The sequence below is a fragment of the Danio rerio genome, chromosome 8 (genome assembly GCF_049306965.1).
Source record: "Danio rerio strain Tuebingen ecotype United States chromosome 8, GRCz12tu, whole genome shotgun sequence".
Classification (NCBI taxonomy): domain Eukaryota; kingdom Metazoa; phylum Chordata; class Actinopteri; order Cypriniformes; family Danionidae; genus Danio; species Danio rerio.
This window is the reverse complement of record NC_133183.1, coordinates 36,678,855-36,700,847: the sequence shown is the minus strand read 5'-3', so window position 1 is coordinate 36,700,847 and position 21,993 is coordinate 36,678,855. Positions and strand designations below refer to the sequence as shown.

General features: G+C 42.9%; 1 protein-coding gene across 4 annotated transcripts; it reads right to left on the bottom strand.

Moving 5' to 3' along the window:
• Window positions 1–6,321: 6,321 nt before the first annotated feature.
• On the bottom strand, window positions 6,322–21,727 carry LOC100535522 (E3 ubiquitin-protein ligase RBBP6-like). Of its 4 annotated transcripts, none has more exons than NM_001386412.1 (6): window positions 21,121–21,727; window positions 20,831–20,927; window positions 20,652–20,727; window positions 7,056–7,144; window positions 6,677–6,816; window positions 6,322–6,581 (listed from the first exon to the last, which is right to left on the bottom strand). In NM_001386412.1, exons 1-5 carry the CDS (start codon window positions 21,278–21,280, stop codon window positions 6,717–6,719), a joined length of 522 nt encoding a protein of 173 aa, NP_001373341.1. In that variant the 5' UTR covers window positions 21,281–21,727; the 3' UTR covers window positions 6,322–6,581; window positions 6,677–6,716. The 4 variants fall into 4 exon arrangements, 3 of the variants coding, with proteins under 3 accessions (NP_001373341.1, NP_001373340.1, XP_073765172.1); XR_012383554.1 differs by having other exon boundaries at window positions 6,323–6,581; window positions 7,056–7,163; window positions 21,121–21,483; NM_001386411.1 differs by lacking the exon at window positions 7,056–7,144.
• Window positions 21,728–21,993: the final 266 nt, after the last annotated feature.

Sequence of the window (21,993 nt, the reverse complement as noted above, 5' to 3'; positions counted from 1 at the left end):
ATGTCATCATCGTGAGAGCTTGACTTTTTTTTTTGTCGCTGCCTTTAGTTGTGGTGAAATGAGATGCATCATGTCGTTTATCTGTTTGTGCAGTCTGTACCTTCATTTCTGAATCGTGTGGCATCGTACTTGAAGCCAAGTCATTTAGCCCAAGGCATAGTTGTCTTAGAATGAGTAGTTTGCTGATCAAATTCCACATTTTGATGAGGCAAAACACATCTTGGATGTTTTAATTACTATTTTAGGTGAAAAACAAAACAATGAGATTTGTGTAAAATCTAAAGTTAACCAAGTCCAGCCCGCCATCTTGTCCTGCCTCTCAGTTCTCTTAAGCCTTGGGCCGGCTCTGTGAAGTGGCCTCTTTTGGGCTCATCATTGAAGACCGGACGAGCTGCAACATTTCGTTCTGCCAGGTTCTGGGAGTAGATGAGCATGTCATCGCTCTAGACTATGGTCAACTTGTGAAGTTACTCATACACCTCCGCTCATGGCATATTACCATTAAAATGAAACTTTTCCAGCAGAATATGACGCTCTAAAAAAAAAAACTCCATCGGCACTGGTAACTATGAAAAACACGACTGAGCACTAATGGTACACTCAACAATTTACACTGACATTTGAAGGATCACCTGACATTAAAGACTGAAGTAAGAACGCTGGAGGAACATCAAATTTTAACACGGAAGAGTTTTTTTTGTCTCTCTCAAATTAAAGCAATATTTCTTAATCTTGTTGTTTTTTTTGTTTTGTTTTTTTTTACTGTACAGTTGCCCCAGGTGTTTATCAGGTGTGATGCCTGCTCATCTGACCTTTGACCTCGGCACTCAACTGCTGCCAGTTTTCTTTCAATGCCATGAGATTTCTGAATTCTACATGCAGGAACCGATGCATTCTTTTTTTTCCTTTTTTTTTTTTAACAAAACAGATATGGCAGACACGGCCAAACATTGAAACTTTGGAGGGCATTGAGGGAAAAAAAAGCACAATATCATCAAGGGGAATAAAAGGTTTGATCAAAGCGTGCGTTTACACACGTTCATTTAAATATGGACAAAACCAACATTGGGTTTTTTTATTTTTTTTTTTTTTATTGTATGCCCATATTCACAAAACATTAACATCAAAATGTTGTAGCATAAAGAGAATGTACAGTCTTGAGAGTTAAAGTAAAAGAGAAATTAATGTAAAAAATAAAAAAATAAAATATATAGGTGAAAAATAATTAAAAGTACAATTACATCATCTTAGAGTAGGTTATAACAAAAAATGTAAATGAATGTCAAGGATGTTGTGTTATTTTAAGAGAGCTCTTTTATGTACTCCCAAAGGGGAGACCAAATTGACCAAAATCTATCAGATTTTTTATGTTTGTCATAGGTAAGTTTTTCTAATGGTAGCCATGTAGCAATCTGTGATATCAACATTTTAAAAGATGGAGCTTGTGATGCAGACCAGAGTAGCAAAATACATTTTTTAGCTAAATATACCAATACAATAAATAACTGGAATGCATCTTTTTCAAACAGATTATTTGCATTAAGATTCAATAAGTACAAAGCTGGGGTCATGTCAAAATTTAGCTTAAGAATATTTTCCAGTACTTTATGTATTTTCTTCCAAAATGGCAAAATTTTGCCACAGTCCCAAAAACTATGAATGAATGTACCTTTATCTTTTTTACATTTGAAACACAGGTCTGTGGCATTGGCAAACATTTTCTTAATACGTATTGGAGTTAAGTAGATCCTGTTAAAAAATTTAAAATTAAGCTCATGGATCCCAAGAGATGTACACTTCGGGTATATATTATCACATACAATTTCCCAGTCATTTTCTTCAATAGTTTGACCAATATCCTTCTCCCAAACATCTTTAAGTCCTAACCAGGCAGAAGTGCAATTGTTAGACAAAGTGTCATAAATCCTTGTTATCAATCCTTTTAAACAAGCTGAATTCAGTAAAAGGTATTCGATCTCTGTTGTTTTGGATCTGAGCTCTCCTTTGTCCAACTTTGGTTTTAAAGAATGTCGTAATTGTAGATATTTATAAAAATTGGATTTTGGAACGTTATATTGATCTACAATCTGTTGGAAAGATTTTATGGTGCCTTCTGAAAGTAAGCAAGATATTTGAGAGATGCCCAGTTCCCGCCATGCTGAAAAAACAGTGTTTTGCAATGTTAAAGGCATATCAGGATTAAAAGAAAGTGGGGAGAACAGGGAGAAAGGGCTGGAGATTCCCATATGTGTCTTTACATCTTTCCAAGTTCTAAGAGTATTTGATATGATAAAATGTTCAGAAATCTTTTTTAGTTTTATATAATTCTTAACAAATGGTAAATATTTAATTGGTAAAGGGGAGCAAGCTGTTTCTTCCATTTTAAACCAACTAGAGTTAGTCCTCTCATTACACCAGCTAATCATGTTTTTTATTTGGGCAGCCCAATAATACAACTGGAGATTTGGTAAGCCTATTCCACCCCTGTCTTTAGGCTTCATTAATTTAGAAATTTTAATACGCGGTCTTTTATTGTTCCAGATAAACTTTGAGATGTTTTTATTAAGATCTTTGAAAAATGAATTTGCTAAGTAGCTAGGTATGGACTGGAATAAATATAAGAATTTAGGAAGTACATTCATTTTTATTACATTTATTCTTCCTAGAAATGAGATTGGGAGTGAACACCATGTTTTCAGATTAGGTTTGAGTTTTTCTATAAGAGGTGTATAATTATGTTTAATAAGGTCTTTAAGTGAAGATGTGACATGGATTCCTAGATATCTAAAGCCAGTTTCTGATAATTTGAATGGGGAGATTAATTTTAAATGTTCCAAAGAAGGGGTGTTTAAGGGTAAAGCTATGGATTTGTGAGATGCATTCCAGCAATGTTGGAATAGACTGCTCTGGTTTGGACATAAATATGAGCACATCATCTGCATAAAGTGAGGTACGATGATCTTCCCCTCCTATTAAAATACCGTGGAAATTTCTGTTTTGTCTGATGAGTTCTGCTAGGGGTTCGATTACTAAAGCGAAAAGCAAAGGTGAAAGAGGACAGCCCTGCCTCATCCCTCTTCCTATGCGAAATGGAGTCGAAGCGAGACCATTTGTAACTACTGTTGCTTTAGGATCAGAGTAAAGCAACTGGATCCACTTAATAAAATTATTTCCCAGATTAAATTTATCAAGAGTCGCAAATAAGAAGTCCCACTCGACTCTGTCAAAAGCTTTATCGGCGTCAAGGGAGAGAACAAGTGCTGGGTGTCCCTCACCTTGGACAAAATTAATAACATTTAAGAGTCTGCGTATATTATCTGTTCCATAACGTGATTTTATGAAGCCTGTTTGGTCTGGCTTTATTAACTTGGGGAGCATACTCTCTAATCTACATGCCAAAACCTTTGCTAGTATTTTAGAATCTGTATTAAGTAGACTAATTGGCCTAAATGATGCACAATCTTGGGGATCTTTATCTTTCTTAAGTATTACACAGATGTTTGCTGTTTTCCAAGTTTCAGGAATCGTGCCTTGATCTAAGATATTTTGTAAAGCTGGAACCAAAATGTTAGAAAGTTCAGGCCAGAATGATTTATAAAATTCTGAGGGGAAACCGTCTGGTCCTGGCGATTTGTTGGATGACATTGATTGTATCGCAGCTAGGACCTCTTCTGGAGTTATAGGCGAATTAAGATAATCTCTATCTTTATCTGAAATAATTGGAAGAGAAATATTATTGAAAAAAGTTTGAATTTGTAGTTGTGAAGCACTGCCTTGTGAGCGATAGAGTGATTCATAGTAGGATCGGAATGTATTATTTATAATGGCATTTGAATTTTTATTATCTGACCAATAATTCTGTATTGATTCCCGTACAATATTACAAAATTTGTGGTCCGATAACAAAGAAGAGTTTAATTTCCAGGTCTTGTTATTTGTTTTGGGGATTTCTAATTTAATATCTAATTGAACTGGAGCGTGATCTGAAATGGTAATTGAACCGATTTGACTAAAAGATGCAAGATTAAAATAGGTGTTTGGAATAAAAATATAATCAATTCTTGAGTATGAACAATGTGGGTTAGAATAAAATGTATAGTCTCTAGTAGTAGGGTTTAATTCTCTCCAACTTAAAATAGTTGTACCTCTTTTCCTGGGATTATTTATGCATGAAGAATAATACACTTGACCCACCCAATCTCGTTTCAATTTTAAATGTTCACTATCCGATAGGTGTGTTTCCTGAAGCATAGCCACTTTAACTTTTTCCTTTTTTAAAAAAGTTAAAACTTTTTTCCTTTTAATCACATGTCCTAATCCTTTGACATTCCATGTTATAAATTTAGTCGAACTCTCCATTACCACAATGTGTAAAAGAAAATAAAAAGTAGACTGTAGTTTTCTTCATAAAAATAATACAATAACAGTATATGATGGGCAAATTTGTAACCTTAAAGAACAGCAAAAAACGACAAAACAACTCGCTTCGTGGTGGGTCACTGCCTCCTGGAACAGGTCCAAGCGATCGGTGCGCTCTCTCAATCTCCAGCCTGGGATCAAAAGAAAGGTCGAGCCATTTTGGTATCATTTTCATCAGGAATTGAGCTAGCGGGGTAGAGCCCTCCGCTTTCTCGGGTAAACCGACGACTCGCAGATTTTTACGTCTTCCTCGGTTTTCTAAGTCGTCCGCTTTAGCTTGAAGTCGAGTCACTGTTTTCGTCAAAGTAGATAGTTCCCTTTCGCGGGTCTGCAGAGCGTCTTCTGTGGTAGAGATCCTATTTTCGGTTTCCGTAACACGAGAGTCAATTGAAGACACTCTTTGTTACAAATTAGATAAAGTTTCGTGAACGACAGATACCGAATTCGATATAGCATCGAGACGACTTTCAATAGTGTCGAAACGTCCATCTATATTCCCCAATTGGGTACTTAGTGATCGTATTTCATTCAGAACTGGGTCCGTTTGCTCTACCGAGGTCGAGGCCGAGGTTGTTTCTGCTGACGTATTTTGTTTCTTCTTTTTCTGCGAACGCGAAGAAGAGAAAAGTGGAAAATCCTGGGTCTCGGGCATGTTCTTTGGAAGTTAAGCTTTTTAATTAAGGAATTCTCTTACTCAGATTGAGGAGGGTAGCGATTTATTAAGTAATAAGGAGCGGAGCTACAGTTTAGGCTGCCATCTTCTCCAGCGTCCGCGAGCGCCCCCCCATTGGGTTATTTTTGTTATTAGATTTAAAATGCACGGACCCTATTTGACCCAGTGTTCATATATACATATGTTTTTATGAATGAATATTTTTGCATATAAAAGATAATAAAAGACTGACTAGACAGATTAGATAGTTTAATAGACAGATTGACACGTGTAGTCATTCGTTCCTGTGTATTTGATGACTAGCTTCCAGCAGTATCTGGCTGCAGACTTGCATGCAATCTGAGACACAAAGCACTCAGCGGAGCTAGTGAGGTCACTGTGAGAGGCGGGGTTAGGGGTGCACACTCACTGACAGCCTAGATTTAGCCTGGTTTTAACCAAGCCGTCTATTAGACTTTTAACCCTTATGTATTGTTCATATTGTTCAAGTGGCTGTTTTTGCCCCCAATGACCTCCATTATAACTAAACTTGTTTTAATTGCAAAGCCATGACACCAGATAGTAACTCATTCTTTATTGTTGGTGGTTTCCCTGTTGGGATGAGATAAAATGAGTCATTTTTACTTTTGATGGTCAGTTGGCACCTTTAAACACCCCAAAAAAATGCTTGCTGGGATGGTACCAAGAGGCTGTGCTCACTTCTGGACAGAGGGGGTGTAGACTTGCAGCTAGTGCCGATAAGAGGTGCAGACGCTGAGGCTGTTCTGTACGCGAGTGTTGAGGTTTTGAAACATCAGCTGACAACGTGTAGGTAGAGAGTAGCAGGTTCTGGGAGTAGATGAGCTTGTCACCGGTGTAGACTTTGACCGACTTGTGAAGTTACTCACAAGACCTCCGCTTATGGGACATCACCATTCAAATGAAACGTTTCCAGCAGAATATGGCGCTTTAAAAAACTCCATCGGCACTGGTGACTATGAAAAACACGACTGAGCACTAATAGTGTACTCAACACTTTACACTGACATTTGAAGGATCACCTGACATTAAAGACTGAAGTAAGAACGCTGAAAAAAACCCATCAGATTTTAGCCCAGAAGAGTTTCTCTTTTCCTAAATTAAAGCAAAACTTCATGATATTGTGTTTATGAATTCATTCGTGTGTGTGTGTGTGTGTGTGTGTGTGTGTTGCACTGCTGGAGTGAAGGTTAACCAGTCCACACAGTTCATGCGGCTATAATCTTTATTATCTTTTATTAATAAACTATGTACAATATTTACACGTCGGCTCCAGGTCTCTTGGATGAAGGTCTCTCAGCGACGTGGTCTCTTCTGGTCGCCGCGCGTCTCTGGTGAAGATGGGGAGCGGGACCGTTTCCCTCCGGCGTCCCGGACCGAAGATGCCGCACCTGCTGAGGACGAGGAGGGCAAAGGCTCGGTCTGGCAGGAGAAGGACGGCCTCTTTCTCTTCTCAGCAGCATAGGCCTCACTGAACAGATCGAGCGCAAACACACACAAGCAGACATCATGTGAGATTTGGACAAACACTAGAACATGCGGCTATGCCAAGTACAGTTTACTCACGCGTCTATGATGGGAATGACGTATCGGCCGCTGCCGTCTATCATGACTCCCTTTCGGTCTGGGTCGTCCACCTCCAACAGGAAGCTGCGGGGAATCCCTGTGCTCTTCCGGATGCGCTTGTGCGGCGCGGAGCGGCTGCCCTGTGAATTGAGGAGTGACAGTCAAACTCTGAGCAAACAATCTGACTGATGAGGACAAGAGCTCAAGTTCACAGCAACCGTGAGCTTGGAAAACCCAGTTACCACATTAGTGGGGCAGTGCCTAATGTGGTGTCCCGGGATCCCAAGCAGCCTCATGGCCTCACTAGTGAACATCAGAACCATGAGAATCAGCTCAGACATCTCTCACAAAGCAAACCTGTCAGTGTCTGAACGCTCACCTGCTGGAGTAGTAGCACAGGCTGGACTGGTACATCACCGCTTTCAGCTTGTCCTCCTCTGACGCCTTTGCCTCAGCCAGATTCTCAGTCTGTTTCACAGGTGTAACCCTCCCAAAAAGGGCATAAAGTATTCACACACAACACAAGTTCTTTGCTGGACAAAATACAGTATTTATTTTGGGCCACAATAATCAAGTAAACGTCAAACACTCAATTCATTTAAATACTAATTTCACCTTTATTTTATACAATAATCTTAAAGATTAAAATTCCACACAAGGGGAGCAGCAGGTAGGGAATCAAAAGGACAAAGTTCATGATGTAAAGATTGTTAGCGGACTGTATAAAAATTATTAGGTAAGGCAATTAAAATGACCACCACAAGGCATTTAACAAGGGGTATCAACCATATTTGTGCAACACATCATCATTTCACATCAACCCAGAGTTGTAATACACCACACAGTAAATCTCATAAATATAAATGTATAAATAACACCCATAAATAGACTCCACACAGCAATCAAATCATAAGCTACCATCAATACCACTCCAGCTAAATATCAAGCCGTCGTCATTTAACATTTCCTGTATGGAGCGTGATGCTAGCCTGCGCTCATCCCCGTCACACGCACGCACGCACACACACACACACACACACGCACAAACAGACAGACTACAAGCGCCGGGAGCAATCAAACTCACTCAAACTCCCGGCGAACAAAATGCAATACACACACCCCGCAACAGTATTGTGCTGCTGGCCCGCTTACCCGCTACCGGACGTGGGATACAGCGATTGGAAGTCAACAGCGGCCGCCGAAACTTTAGTCCGGGGAAACCCCAGCACTACCAATTATCCCTCCCAGTCATTCGCTCGCGCACAACATCATGCCCACGTCCCGGCACGATAGCCTTGGCCAGCGGCTCAGCAGCACCTGCAATCAAAAACCAAGAAAAACCCCTCCTGACCCAGAAACTGCAATCGCTTTTAAAGGCTTGGACTCATTACAAATTGAACTCAGCTGTTCATCTCCTGGAAACGTCATAGACGCAAATGACGCCAGTACGCATCATCCTGGTTTGGGAAGCACCGCTTACATCCACCCCCCCTACTCAAAATGTGTCCACACATTTCCACTTAAATTCTGTAACGCTGAGGCAACAGGCCCTTGGTGGCCCGTGCAGATCGCCTCAAACCCTCCACTGATACATCAGGTGGGCTAGAGAGTCCTTCTCTCTGTATAGTCTGAGCAGTTGATTCAGTGTTGTCCATAACAGTCCTTTCATTTTCCCTTACCGGTGCAGGCAAATCTGTTAGACAGCCCCCCACCCAAGGATACATACCCCAATTACTGTTCAATGGATCAACCTGAAGAGCAGGAGCTTGCGCCCCTACTTCATTCTCTGAATGTGAGGTTACCTCAAATTTGCAGGGACTTAACATATTGCGGTGCAACACCCTCTCATCACAATTACCCCCTTCCTTCTTTACCACATAGACTGGTATGTCAAGATTAGGTTGAGATATAACCACATATGTATTCCTCTCCCACCTATCCTCCAATTTACCTTTCCCTCTGGCCCTCTTATTAAGAACCATTACCCTCTGTCCTATTAGCAAAGGTTCCCCTCTTACCCTACGATCAAACCCCTTCTTTTGATGAAGTTGAGCCTTCTGGACCTGTTTTCTCGCTTGACTATAGGCAGTTACCAGTCTTTTATGGTGATGATGCACCCAGCTGCCAACTGTTCCTGAAAACCCATCTCCCCGACCCAACATAATGTCCATGGGCAACTTAGCATATCGTCCAAACATCAAAAAGTAAGGGGCATACCCTGTAGATGGATGGGGGGTATTATTGTAGGCTTGTACCATCTCTGCTACATGCTGGTCCCAATTTTCCTTCTGGTCATCCCTTAATGTACCCAGCATGCTCAACAATGTCCGATTAAAGCGCTCGCATTGTCCATTCCCTGCAGGGTGATAGGGTGTTGTATGGGACTTTCTGATGTCATATAATCCACACAGTTCCTTTATGACTCTAGACTCAAAATTGGGACCCTGATCAGAGTGCAGCTGATCAAATCCCCCAAACTGCTGAATGAAATGTTCCCATAACGCCCTTGCAGTTGTCACCGCTGTTTGATCCATGGTTGGCACTGCCACAGCATAACGGGTAAAATGGTCCATCATAACTAAAATGTTACACCTCCCACTACGCGCAGGCTCCAGTGACAGGAAGTCCACAGACACAATCTGTAATGGATAATCTGAATCTATGGATACAAGCGGGGCACTCACTTTATTAGCTGGGGTCTTATGCAGATTACATTGAACACATTTAAGACACCACTTCTCCACTCCTTGTGTCATCCCCGGCCAAAAGAAACGGCGACGGGCCAAGCCGAGAGTTTTTTCCACTCCAAGGTGTCCGGCACGATCGTGCACCCATTCTAGGACTTGGTTCTGCAAACTCTGAGGCACCAAAACTTGTTTCAGTTTGTCAAATGTCTTTGGATCACATACCTCACGGCACAACAATCCTCGATCGGTGCCCAAACGACCCCACTGTCGCAGCACCACTTGAGTAGGTCGATCCTCTGCTGCTCGTTCTCTTGGTCCAGGGCCTCTTCCTCTGTCCATATACATCCACAATCGTGACAGCACTGGATCCGCCCGCTGTGCCCTCACCCAGTCATCCAACAAACTAGGTCCGACACACTCCTCCTGGGTCAACTGTGGCTCTCGTTCTTTGCTTGGCTCCTTCTCCTGGTCCTTAACTACTGGAACAAAGGCATGGACACAAGCATGAACCACTTCAGATGGTACATATCCCGGCTCACCACATGGCACTGCTTCATCCTCTATAGACTGGCCATCTGTCTCTTTCCCAGGCCATCTTGAGAGGGCATCAGCGTTTCCATTTGTCCGTCCTGGTCTATAGCGCACATCAAACTGAAATCCAGCCAATTGGGCCATCCATCGTTGCTCCACTGCCCCCAGCGTAGCCGTATTCAGGTGAGCCAGCGGATTATTATCTGTGAACACAGTAAAGGGAGACACAGCAAGATAGTCCCTGAACTTTTCCGCTATAGCCCATTTTAAAGCCAGCAGTTCTAATTTAAATGAGCTATAGTTTTTATCGTTCTTCTCCGTAGGGCGTAGGCTTCTGCTTGCATAGGCAATTACTCTCTCCTTCCCTTCTTGAACCTGAGCAAGTACTGCTCCCAAACCCGTCTGACAGGCATCCGTATACAGCACAAATGGCAGCTGGAAATCAGCATATGCTAATAGGGGTGCTTGCAGGAGGCTCTCCTTTAATTTCTTGAAGGCGCTTTCTTGCATCTCCCCCCATGCCCAACGCTCTGCTTTACCTGCAGCTGGTTGAGTTCGTCGTTTCGATGTCCCCCATAACATTGAATTCAGTGGTGCTGCAATCTTTGCAAAGTCTTTTATAAAACGTCTATAATAACCCACTAGGCCCAAAAAGGCCCGAAGCTGGGTAATGTTCTGAGGAGCCACCCATGTCTCCACGGCTTGCAACTTCCCTGGGTCTGGTGACACCCCTCCTTCTGAAATCACATGGCCCAAATAATGCACTTTGCTCTGAAACAGAGAACACTTAGTTGGTTTTACTTTCAGGTTAAAATCCCCAAGACGACTAAAAACCAAGTCCAGATGGTCAATGTGAGCCTCAAAAGAGGAGGAGAAAATAATTATATCATCCAGATAAAGCAACACAGTTTCAAAATTTTGATCCCCAAGACAGCTTTCAACCAGCCTTTGAAAAGTTCCTGGAGCATTGCATAACCCCATTGGCATCCGATTAAATTCATATAGCCCCATTGGGGTAACAAAAGCGGTCTTCTCTTTGTCAGCTGGGTGCACCCCCACTTGCCAATACCCATGTGCTAAATCTAAAGTTGAAAACACTGTAGATTTTTTCAATGAGGCTAGTGATTCCTCAATTCTAGGCAAAGGATATGAATCTTTATGTGTAACACCATTCAGACACCTGTAGTCTACGCAGAAACGAAGGGTGCCGTCCTTCTTTCTGACAAGCACTACAGGTGCTGCCCAGGGGCTATAGCTCTCCCTAATAATACCATTCTCAAGCATGTTATTTAAAAGTCCCCTAACTTCCTGATACAATTTTGGTGGAATCCTATTGTAACGTTCTCTAATTGGGGCTGCATCACCTGTTGGTATAACATGCAAGACTCAATCTGTAAATCCATAATCTTCCTCATGCTCTGAGAAAACCTTCTGATGTTTAGCCAGCAAACCAGAAATCATCTCTTGTTGTTTTAGACTAAACTGCTGTGGATCTAACGGTACAGCAACAGGCCATGGCATCTGCACTTGTTCGTCATCCTGCACTCTATTTTGTCTCACGCTTACCTCCACAGTGTCATCATCTAATGTTCTTAATTCCACATTTCCTTGCAGGCCAGAAGAACACAACTCCACATCTGAAAGCCGTCCAATCCGGCAGCGTTGGGAGAGGATCACAGCCACTGGGGACAGATTAAGAATTCTAACCATAACCCTTCCCTTTGAAACTGTACTCAACGATCGGGCTACCAATAACTGCCCTGGCAATACATCTGGACATGGTTCTACCAAACCCACATAATCCCTCTTATCAGGCCGAACCCGTGCACATGCCTCGATCACCATCTCTGACTGTGGTGGTATTATTTTTTTCCTTCCCTGGGGCCAGTAAATTGAACTTATCTGCCCCGACTCGTCAGCAAAATGTAATAAATCTTCACACACAGAAAACATCTGGCGCCATACTTTAACTTGTACTTCACTTTCTGAGCCTAGGTAATCATCTCCAGTTTTTGTCATTAAAAATTCTCTACATTCCTTAATTACATTCATGCCAATCAACCCTGGATATGATGATCCGTTTGAATCTTTGACAATAAGCACGCCCCTTTTTGGTATGACTTTGCCACAAATATTTAAATCCACCTCAATGTAGCCAATATACGGGATGACTAACCCATTAGCAGCCACTAGGTTAAATTTTTGAATGGGTGGATACACCATTGGCCCTTCGGTCTCGAAATGTTTCTTAAAATAACTTTCAGTCAATGTGGTTACCTGCGAGCCAGTATCAATTAAGCAAGATGTTTTAACTCCTTGTATTTCTACCTGCACGACTGGACATTGTCCTATTAGGTGATCTTTCTTTTCTAATTGGCCACTACTTGATGTACCCACCGTTTGGGCCTGTACAGTGGGCTCTATAAGTTTAAAGGCCCTTGTGGTCCTTCTACAGTCCTACAACGTCTTTCAATATGACCCACTTGTTTACAACGCCGACAAATAGGTCTTCCCTGATGGTCGAATTGATCAGAACTTCTTCGACCCCCCATCAACTCATACCTAGGTCTAACACCCTCACTCTTAGGCCACATATTCTGTACTCCTTCACGGACTTCACTCATCATTCCAGCTACCATTTCTTTTATTTCTCCTTTCAGCTGCAAAAATACCTCCTGTTTAATTTCCTCTACCAATTTGGTTGTATCTAGAGTTGGTTTCATTTGTACGGTTGCAGCTACTGCTTGCCTTACCTCTCCAAACGCATCTGCTTGTAGGATGGCTTCTCGTTTAATATCAACAAAAGCAATATCTGACGATGCTCTTACCATACCCTGAAGTTCCCTCCGCAGTCCGGCATCAAAAAGTCCCAAAATAAACTGATCCCGTAACACATAGCCTCCAGTAGTGTGATCTCCCCTACTCTCCAACCTATTACTTAATTCCTGAAGTACTAATGCAAACTGTCTCACACTCTCATCGGTCCTTTGTTTACGAGTAAAAAATTGGGAACGAAGGGTTGCAAGAGGGACTGTATCCCCATAATTATTTTTCAAAAATGTCAATATCTGTCCTGATGTTACACGCTCTGCTATCGGCAAAGCTAACACTTCCCTCTTCGCTTCCCCATCTAAATTACTTATTAAAGCTGAAACTTTTTGAGCCTCTGAAAAAGGGTACATATCAAACATTGATTTTTGCATATTATGCCAATCCTGAAAATTATTCTCCTGTGCCGTTTTCTCCCCACTAAATTTTTGACACCATGGTGTCCCCATCATCAAAGGAAACATAAGCATGGCTTGATTCTGGGCTATATTAGGTGAGCTATCAGCCCCCTGCTGCTGCTCACCAGATGTAGAAGGTGACTGGTCTAACTGTTGTGTGGTTGACATTTTCCTGATTATTGCCCAAAGTCCAGACTGCCAAAACTACGCCAAGTTGTAACCCTCCCAAAAAGGGCATAAAGTATTCACACACAACACAAGTTCTTTGCTGGACAAAATACAGTATTTATTTTGGGCCACAATAATCAAGTAAACGTCAAACACTCAATTCATTTAAATACTAATTTCACCTTTATTTTATACAATAATCTTAAAGATTAAAATTCCACACAAGGGGAGCAGCAGGTAGGGAATCAAAAGGACAAAGTTCATGATGTAAAGATTGTTAGCGGACTGTATAAAAATTATTAGGTAAGGCAATTAAAATGACCACCACAAGGCATTTAACAAGGGGTATCAACCATATTTGTGCAACACATCATCATTTCACATCAACCCAGAGTTGTAATACACCACACAGTAAATCTCATAAATATAAATGTATAAATAACACCCATAAATAGACTCCACACAGCAATCAAATCATAAGCTACCATCAATACCACTCCAGCTAAATATCAAGCCGTCGTCATTTAACATTTCCTGTATGGAGCGTGATGCTAGCCTGCGCTCATCCCCGTCACACGCACGCACGCACACACACACACACACACGCACAAACAGACAGACTACAAGCGCCGGGAGCAATCAAACTCACTCAAACTCCCGGCGAACAAAATGCAATACACACACCCCGCAACAGTATTGTGCTGCTGGCCCGCTTACCCGCTACCGGACGTGGGATACAGCGATTGGAAGTCAACAGCGGCCGCCGAAACTTTAGTCCGGGGAAACCCCAGCACTACCAATTATCCCTCCCAGTCATTCGCTCGCGCACAACATCATGCCCACGTCCCGGCACGATAGCCTTGGCCAGCGGCTCAGCAGCACCTGCAATCAAAAACCAAGAAAAACCCCTCCTGACCCAGAAACTGCAATCGCTTTTAAAGGCTTGGACTCATTACAAATTGAACTCAGCTGTTCATCTCCTGGAAACGTCATAGACGCAAATGACGCCAGTACGCATCATCCTGGTTTGGGAAGCACCGCTTACATCCACCCCCCCTACTCAAAATGTGTCCACACATTTCCACTTAAATTCTGTAACGCTGAGGCAACAGGCCCTTGGTGGCCCGTGCAGATCGCCTCAAACCCTCCACTGATACATCAGGTGGGCTAGAGAGTCCTTCTCTCTGTATAGTCTGAGCAGTTGATTCAGTGTTGTCCATAACAGTCCTTTCATTTTCCCTTACCGGTGCAGGCAAATCTGTTAGACAGCCCCCCACCCAAGGATACATACCCCAATTACTGTTCAATGGATCAACCTGAAGAGCAGGAGCTTGCGCCCCTACTTCATTCTCTGAATGTGAGGTTACCTCAAATTTGCAGGGACTTAACATATTGCGGTGCAACACCCTCTCATCACAATTACCCCCTTCCTTCTTTACCACATAGACTGGTATGTCAAGATTAGGTTGAGATATAACCACATATGTATTCCTCTCCCACCTATCCTCCAATTTACCTTTCCCTCTGGCCCTCTTATTAAGAACCATTACCCTCTGTCCTATTAGCAAAGGTTCCCCTCTTACCCTACGATCAAACCCCTTCTTTTGATGAAGTTGAGCCTTCTGGACCTGTTTTCTCGCTTGACTATAGGCAGTTACCAGTCTTTTATGGTGATGATGCACCCAGCTGCCAACTGTTCCTGAAAACCCATCTCCCCGACCCAACATAATGTCCATGGGCAACTTAGCATATCGTCCAAACATCAAAAAGTAAGGGGCATACCCTGTAGATGGATGGGGGGTATTATTGTAGGCTTGTACCATCTCTGCTACATGCTGGTCCCAATTTTCCTTCTGGTCATCCCTTAATGTACCCAGCATGCTCAACAATGTCCGATTAAAGCGCTCGCATTGTCCATTCCCTGCAGGGTGATAGGGTGTTGTATGGGACTTTCTGATGTCATATAATCCACACAGTTCCTTTATGACTCTAGACTCAAAATTGGGACCCTGATCAGAGTGCAGCTGATCAAATCCCCCAAACTGCTGAATGAAATGTTCCCATAACGCCCTTGCAGTTGTCACCGCTGTTTGATCCATGGTTGGCACTGCCACAGCATAACGGGTAAAATGGTCCATCATAACTAAAATGTTACACCTCCCACTACGCGCAGGCTCCAGTGACAGGAAGTCCACAGACACAATCTGTAATGGATAATCTGAATCTATGGATACAAGCGGGGCACTCACTTTATTAGCTGGGGTCTTATGCAGATTACATTGAACACATTTAAGACACCACTTCTCCACTCCTTGTGTCATCCCCGGCCAAAAGAAACGGCGACGGGCCAAGCCGAGAGTTTTTTCCACTCCAAGGTGTCCGGCACGATCGTGCACCCATTCTAGGACTTGGTTCTGCAAACTCTGAGGCACCAAAACTTGTTTCAGTTTGTCAAATGTCTTTGGATCACATACCTCACGGCACAACAATCCTCGATCGGTGCCCAAACGACCCCACTGTCGCAGCACCACTTGAGTAGGTCGATCCTCTGCTGCTCGTTCTCTTGGTCCAGGGCCTCTTCCTCTGTCCATATACATCCACAATCGTGACAGCACTGGATCCGCCCGCTGTGCCCTCACCCAGTCATCCAACAAACTAGGTCCGACACACTCCTCCTGGGTCAACTGTGGCTCTCGTTCTTTGCTTGGCTCCTTCTCCTGGTCCTTAACTACTGGAACAAAGGCATGGACACAAGCATGAACCACTTCAGATGGTACATATCCCGGCTCACCACATGGCACTGCTTCATCCTCTATAGACTGGCCATCTGTCTCTTTCCCAGGCCATCTTGAGAGGGCATCAGCGTTTCCATTTGTCCGTCCTGGTCTATAGCGCACATCAAACTGAAATCCAGCCAATTGGGCCATCCATCGTTGCTCCACTGCCCCCAGCGTAGCCGTATTCAGGTGAGCCAGCGGATTATTATCTGTGAACACAGTAAAGGGAGACACAGCAAGATAGTCCCTGAACTTTTCCGCTATAGCCCATTTTAAAGCCAGCAGTTCTAATTTAAATGAGCTATAGTTTTTATCGTTCTTCTCCGTAGGGCGTAGGCTTCTGCTTGCATAGGCAATTACTCTCTCCTTCCCTTCTTGAACCTGAGCAAGTACTGCTCCCAAACCCGTCTGACAGGCATCCGTATACAGCACAAATGGCAGCTGGAAATCAGCATATGCTAATAGGGGTGCTTGCAGGAGGCTCTCCTTTAATTTCTTGAAGGCGCTTTCTTGCATCTCCCCCCATGCCCAACGCTCTGCTTTACCTGCAGCTGGTTGAGTTCGTCGTTTCGATGTCCCCCATAACATTGAATTCAGTGGTGCTGCAATCTTTGCAAAGTCTTTTATAAAACGTCTATAATAACCCACTAGGCCCAAAAAGGCCCGAAGCTGGGTAATGTTCTGAGGAGCCACCCATGTCTCCACGGCTTGCAACTTCCCTGGGTCTGGTGACACCCCTCCTTCTGAAATCACATGGCCCAAATAATGCACTTTGCTCTGAAACAGAGAACACTTAGTTGGTTTTACTTTCAGGTTAAAATCCCCAAGACGACTAAAAACCAAGTCCAGATGGTCAATGTGAGCCTCAAAAGAGGAGGAGAAAATAATTATATCATCCAGATAAAGCAACACAGTTTCAAAATTTTGATCCCCAAGACAGCTTTCAACCAGCCTTTGAAAAGTTCCTGGAGCATTGCATAACCCCATTGGCATCCGATTAAATTCATATAGCCCCATTGGGGTAACAAAAGCGGTCTTCTCTTTGTCAGCTGGGTGCACCCCCACTTGCCAATACCCATGTGCTAAATCTAAAGTTGAAAACACTGTAGATTTTTTCAATGAGGCTAGTGATTCCTCAATTCTAGGCAAAGGATATGAATCTTTATGTGTAACACCATTCAGACACCTGTAGTCTACGCAGAAACGAAGGGTGCCGTCCTTCTTTCTGACAAGCACTACAGGTGCTGCCCAGGGGCTATAGCTCTCCCTAATAATACCATTCTCAAGCATGTTATTTAAAAGTCCCCTAACTTCCTGATACAATTTTGGTGGAATCCTATTGTAACGTTCTCTAATTGGGGCTGCATCACCTGTTGGTATAACATGCAAGACTCTATCTGTAAATCCATAATCTTCCTCATGCTCTGAGAAAACCTTCTGATGTTTAGCCAGCAAACCAGAAATCATCTCTTGTTGTTTTAGACTAAACTGCTGTGGATCTAACGGTACAGCAACAGGCCATGGCATCTGCACTTGTTCGTCATCCTGCACTCTATTTTGTCTCACGCTTACCTCCACAGTGTCATCATCTAATGTTCTTAATTCCACATTTCCTTGCAGGCCAGAAGAACACAACTCCACATCTGAAAGCCGTCCAATCCGGCAGCGTTGGGAGAGGATCACAGCCACTGGGGACAGATTAAGAATTCTAACCATAACCCTTCCCTTTGAAACTGTACTCAACGATCGGGCTACCAATAACTGCCCTGGCAATACATCTGGACATGGTTCTACCAAACCCACATAATCCCTCTTATCAGGCCGAACCCGTGCACATGCCTCGATCACCATCTCTGACTGTGGTGGTATTATTTTTTTCCTTCCCTGGGGCCAGTAAATTGAACTTATCTGCCCCGACTCGTCAGCAAAATGTAATAAATCTTCACACACAGAAAACATCTGGCGCCATACTTTAACTTGTACTTCACTTTCTGAGCCTAGGTAATCATCTCCAGTTTTTGTCATTAAAAATTCTCTACATTCCTTAATTACATTCATGCCAATCAACCCTGGATATGATGATCCGTTTGAATCTTTGACAATAAGCACGCCCCTTTTTGGTATGACTTTGCCACAAATATTTAAATCCACCTCAATGTAGCCAATATACGGGATGACTAACCCATTAGCAGCCACTAGGTTAAATTTTTGAATGGGTGGATACACCATTGGCCCTTCGGTCTCGAAATGTTTCTTAAAATAACTTTCAGTCAATGTGGTTACCTGCGAGCCAGTATCAATTAAGCAAGATGTTTTAACTCCTTGTATTTCTACCTGCACGACTGGACATTGTCCTATTAGGTGATCTTTCTTTTCTAATTGGCCACTACTTGATGTACCCACCGTTTGGGCCTGTACAGTGGGCTCTATAAGTTTAAAGGCCCTTGTGGTCCTTCTACAGTCCTACAACGTCTTTCAATATGACCCACTTGTTTACAACGCCGACAAATAGGTCTTCCCTGATGGTCGAATTGATCAGAACTTCTTCGACCCCCCATCAACTCATACCTAGGTCTAACACCCTCACTCTTAGGCCACATATTCTGTACTCCTTCACGGACTTCACTCATCATTCCAGCTACCATTTCTTTTATTTCTCCTTTCAGCTGCAAAAATACCTCCTGTTTAATTTCCTCTACCAATTTGGTTGTATCTAGAGTTGGTTTCATTTGTACGGTTGCAGCTACTGCTTGCCTTACCTCTCCAAACGCATCTGCTTGTAGGATGGCTTCTCGTTTAATATCAACAAAAGCAATATCTGACGATGCTCTTACCATACCCTGAAGTTCCCTCCGCAGTCCGGCATCAAAAAGTCCCAAAATAAACTGATCCCGTAACACATAGCCTCCAGTAGTGTGATCTCCCCTACTCTCCAACCTATTACTTAATTCCTGAAGTACTAATGCAAACTGTCTCACACTCTCATCGGTCCTTTGTTTACGAGTAAAAAATTGGGAACGAAGGGTTGCAAGAGGGACTGTATCCCCATAATTATTTTTCAAAAATGTCAATATCTGTCCTGATGTTACACGCTCTGCTATCGGCAAAGCTAACACTTCCCTCTTCGCTTCCCCATCTAAATTACTTATTAAAGCTGAAACTTTTTGAGCCTCTGAAAAAGGGTACATATCAAACATTGATTTTTGCATATTATGCCAATCCTGAAAATTATTCTCCTGTGCCGTTTTCTCCCCACTAAATTTTTGACACCATGGTGTCCCCATCATCAAAGGAAACATAAGCATGGCTTGATTCTGGGCTATATTAGGTGAGCTATCAGCCCCCTGCTGCTGCTCACCAGATGTAGAAGGTGACTGGTCTAACTGTTGTGTGGTTGACATTTTCCTGATTATTGCCCAAAGTCCAGACTGCCAAAACTACGCCAAGTTGTAACCCTCCCAAAAAGGGCATAAAGTATTCACACACAACACAAGTTCTTTGCTGGACAAAATACAGTATTTATTTTGGGCCACAATAATCAAGTAAACGTCAAACACTCAATTCATTTAAATACTAATTTCACCTTTATTTTATACAATAATCTTAAAGATTAAAATTCCACACAAGGGGAGCAGCAGGTAGGGAATCAAAAGGACAAAGTTCATGATGTAAAGATTGTTAGCGGACTGTATAAAAATTATTAGGTAAGGCAATTAAAATGACCACCACAAGGCATTTAACAAGGGGTATCAACCATATTTGTGCAACACATCATCATTTCACATCAACCCAGAGTTGTAATACACCACACAGTAAATCTCATAAATATAAATGTATAAATAACACCCATAAATAGACTCCACACAGCAATCAAATCATAAGCTACCATCAATACCACTCCAGCTAAATATCAAGCCGTCGTCATTTAACATTTCCTGTATGGAGCGTGATGCTAGCCTGCGCTCATCCCCGTCACACGCACGCACGCACACACACACACACACACGCACAAACAGACAGACTACAAGCGCCGGGAGCAATCAAACTCACTCAAACTCCCGGCGAACAAAATGCAATACACACACCCCGCAACAGTATTGTGCTGCTGGCCCGCTTACCCGCTACCGGACGTGGGATACAGCGATTGGAAGTCAACAGCGGCCGCCGAAACTTTAGTCCGGGGAAACCCCAGCACTACCAATTATCCCTCCCAGTCATTCGCTCGCGCACAACATCATGCCCACGTCCCGGCACGATAGCCTTGGCCAGCGGCTCAGCAGCACCTGCAATCAAAAACCAAGAAAAACCCCTCCTGACCCAGAAACTGCAATCGCTTTTAAAGGCTTGGACTCATTACAAATTGAACTCAGCTGTTCATCTCCTGGAAACGTCATAGACGCAAATGACGCCAGTACGCATCATCCTGGTTTGGGAAGCACCGCTTACACAGGCATTTGCACATTTGAATCTTTTTCACCCTCAACCCTTCAAACAATCTCAAATCTCCCTAAGAAGCTGAGTGCGTGTGCGTATATTGTGTGCTTTACATTGCGTTTTGCTATTGTGCTATTCATTTGTTCAATACCTTCAACAACTGCTCCAGTGAGAGGAGTGAAGGATCAGCTCTAGGTGAAGGTTCACGCCAGCGTCCAGCTTGATGTCTGCAAAACAAAGGAGCTTGTGTGACTAAAACACCAGGGACAGACCAGGAGTCTTCATATAACATCTAACAGAGGACGCGTGTGCTCATTTCACAGCACTTACCCAACAAATCTTCTGTTTGAGGACTTCAGTCCCGCCGCAGGGATCCGTCTGATGATGACCGACGTGTTTTTAGGGATGAGAGCATCATCTGTGTATTCTGACAGCAAAATAAAATCAGAATCAGCACATAATTATGGAGCACGGTATACTTTGAGAGCCATTAGCCTTTTAAAACAGCCAAAACATCCCTACATGTCAGCATCAGCACCACCTTACAGCTTCCAGAAGTGTCTGATGTAACGCATCTAATGTTAGCGTAGAACAGTTGAAGTGTCTTTTCCTCAACTCACCTTCATCAGTCTGGGCGTTGCTGATCTTCAGCTGGCAGAACTTCAGCCTCTTGCTCCTCATGATCTGCCGCTTCAGCTCCCCCGCGCTGATGTTGAGGCCTTCAAACTGGAGCGAGTCGTAGGTGAGTCGACTCTGGAACCTGTAGTGAACACAAGACATACTGAACACAAACACAAAGCACAGCGTAATAAAAAGGGTCAAACCTGAGTGATGGGAACAGCAGGCGATCAATCGACGTATCCAACGATCAATAATATCGATAATCTGGAAAAATTGTCACGGAGGACGCAGAGATCAGATGCCAATCGACACAGCGAGATTCAAACAACACCCACAGGACGGTTGTCATGGATGCTGATGATGAACACGTGACGCATGCGCTGTACAACTTCCGGCAATATTATCATTATTAATATTAATTTTATTGATAGTAGTAGTAAAATCATTGCGATAAGTATAATAAAATAAACAGCAGAACAGTTGGCCATCTCTGAATAATACACAGCGACGTTTCCCTGCACGAACGATTCAGGCCTTCGCCAAGAAGACTCGGGTGAGTCGATGATTCAGGGATTGATTCAACTGTCCGTTCATCCTATTGGCTTCTTTGGCTGAATGAATCGTTCAATGCTTTACTCAAATAAAGCGGCCTCTTGCTGCCACCTATTGGGGGTTTGCTTTTTTGTTTTCAAAAGTACTTTGACACTTTTTTAAAGGCACCTTTAAGTTCATTTTTGCACAAAAGCTCGTCTCTGTGCGTTCCAAATGGTTTGAAATTTCCTTAGCACATGGTTTTCTTGATGCGTTTGAAATTTTCAATGTAAATCCACTCGTACTTGCATTTGATCTTTATTATGCCTTAAAATCAAAAC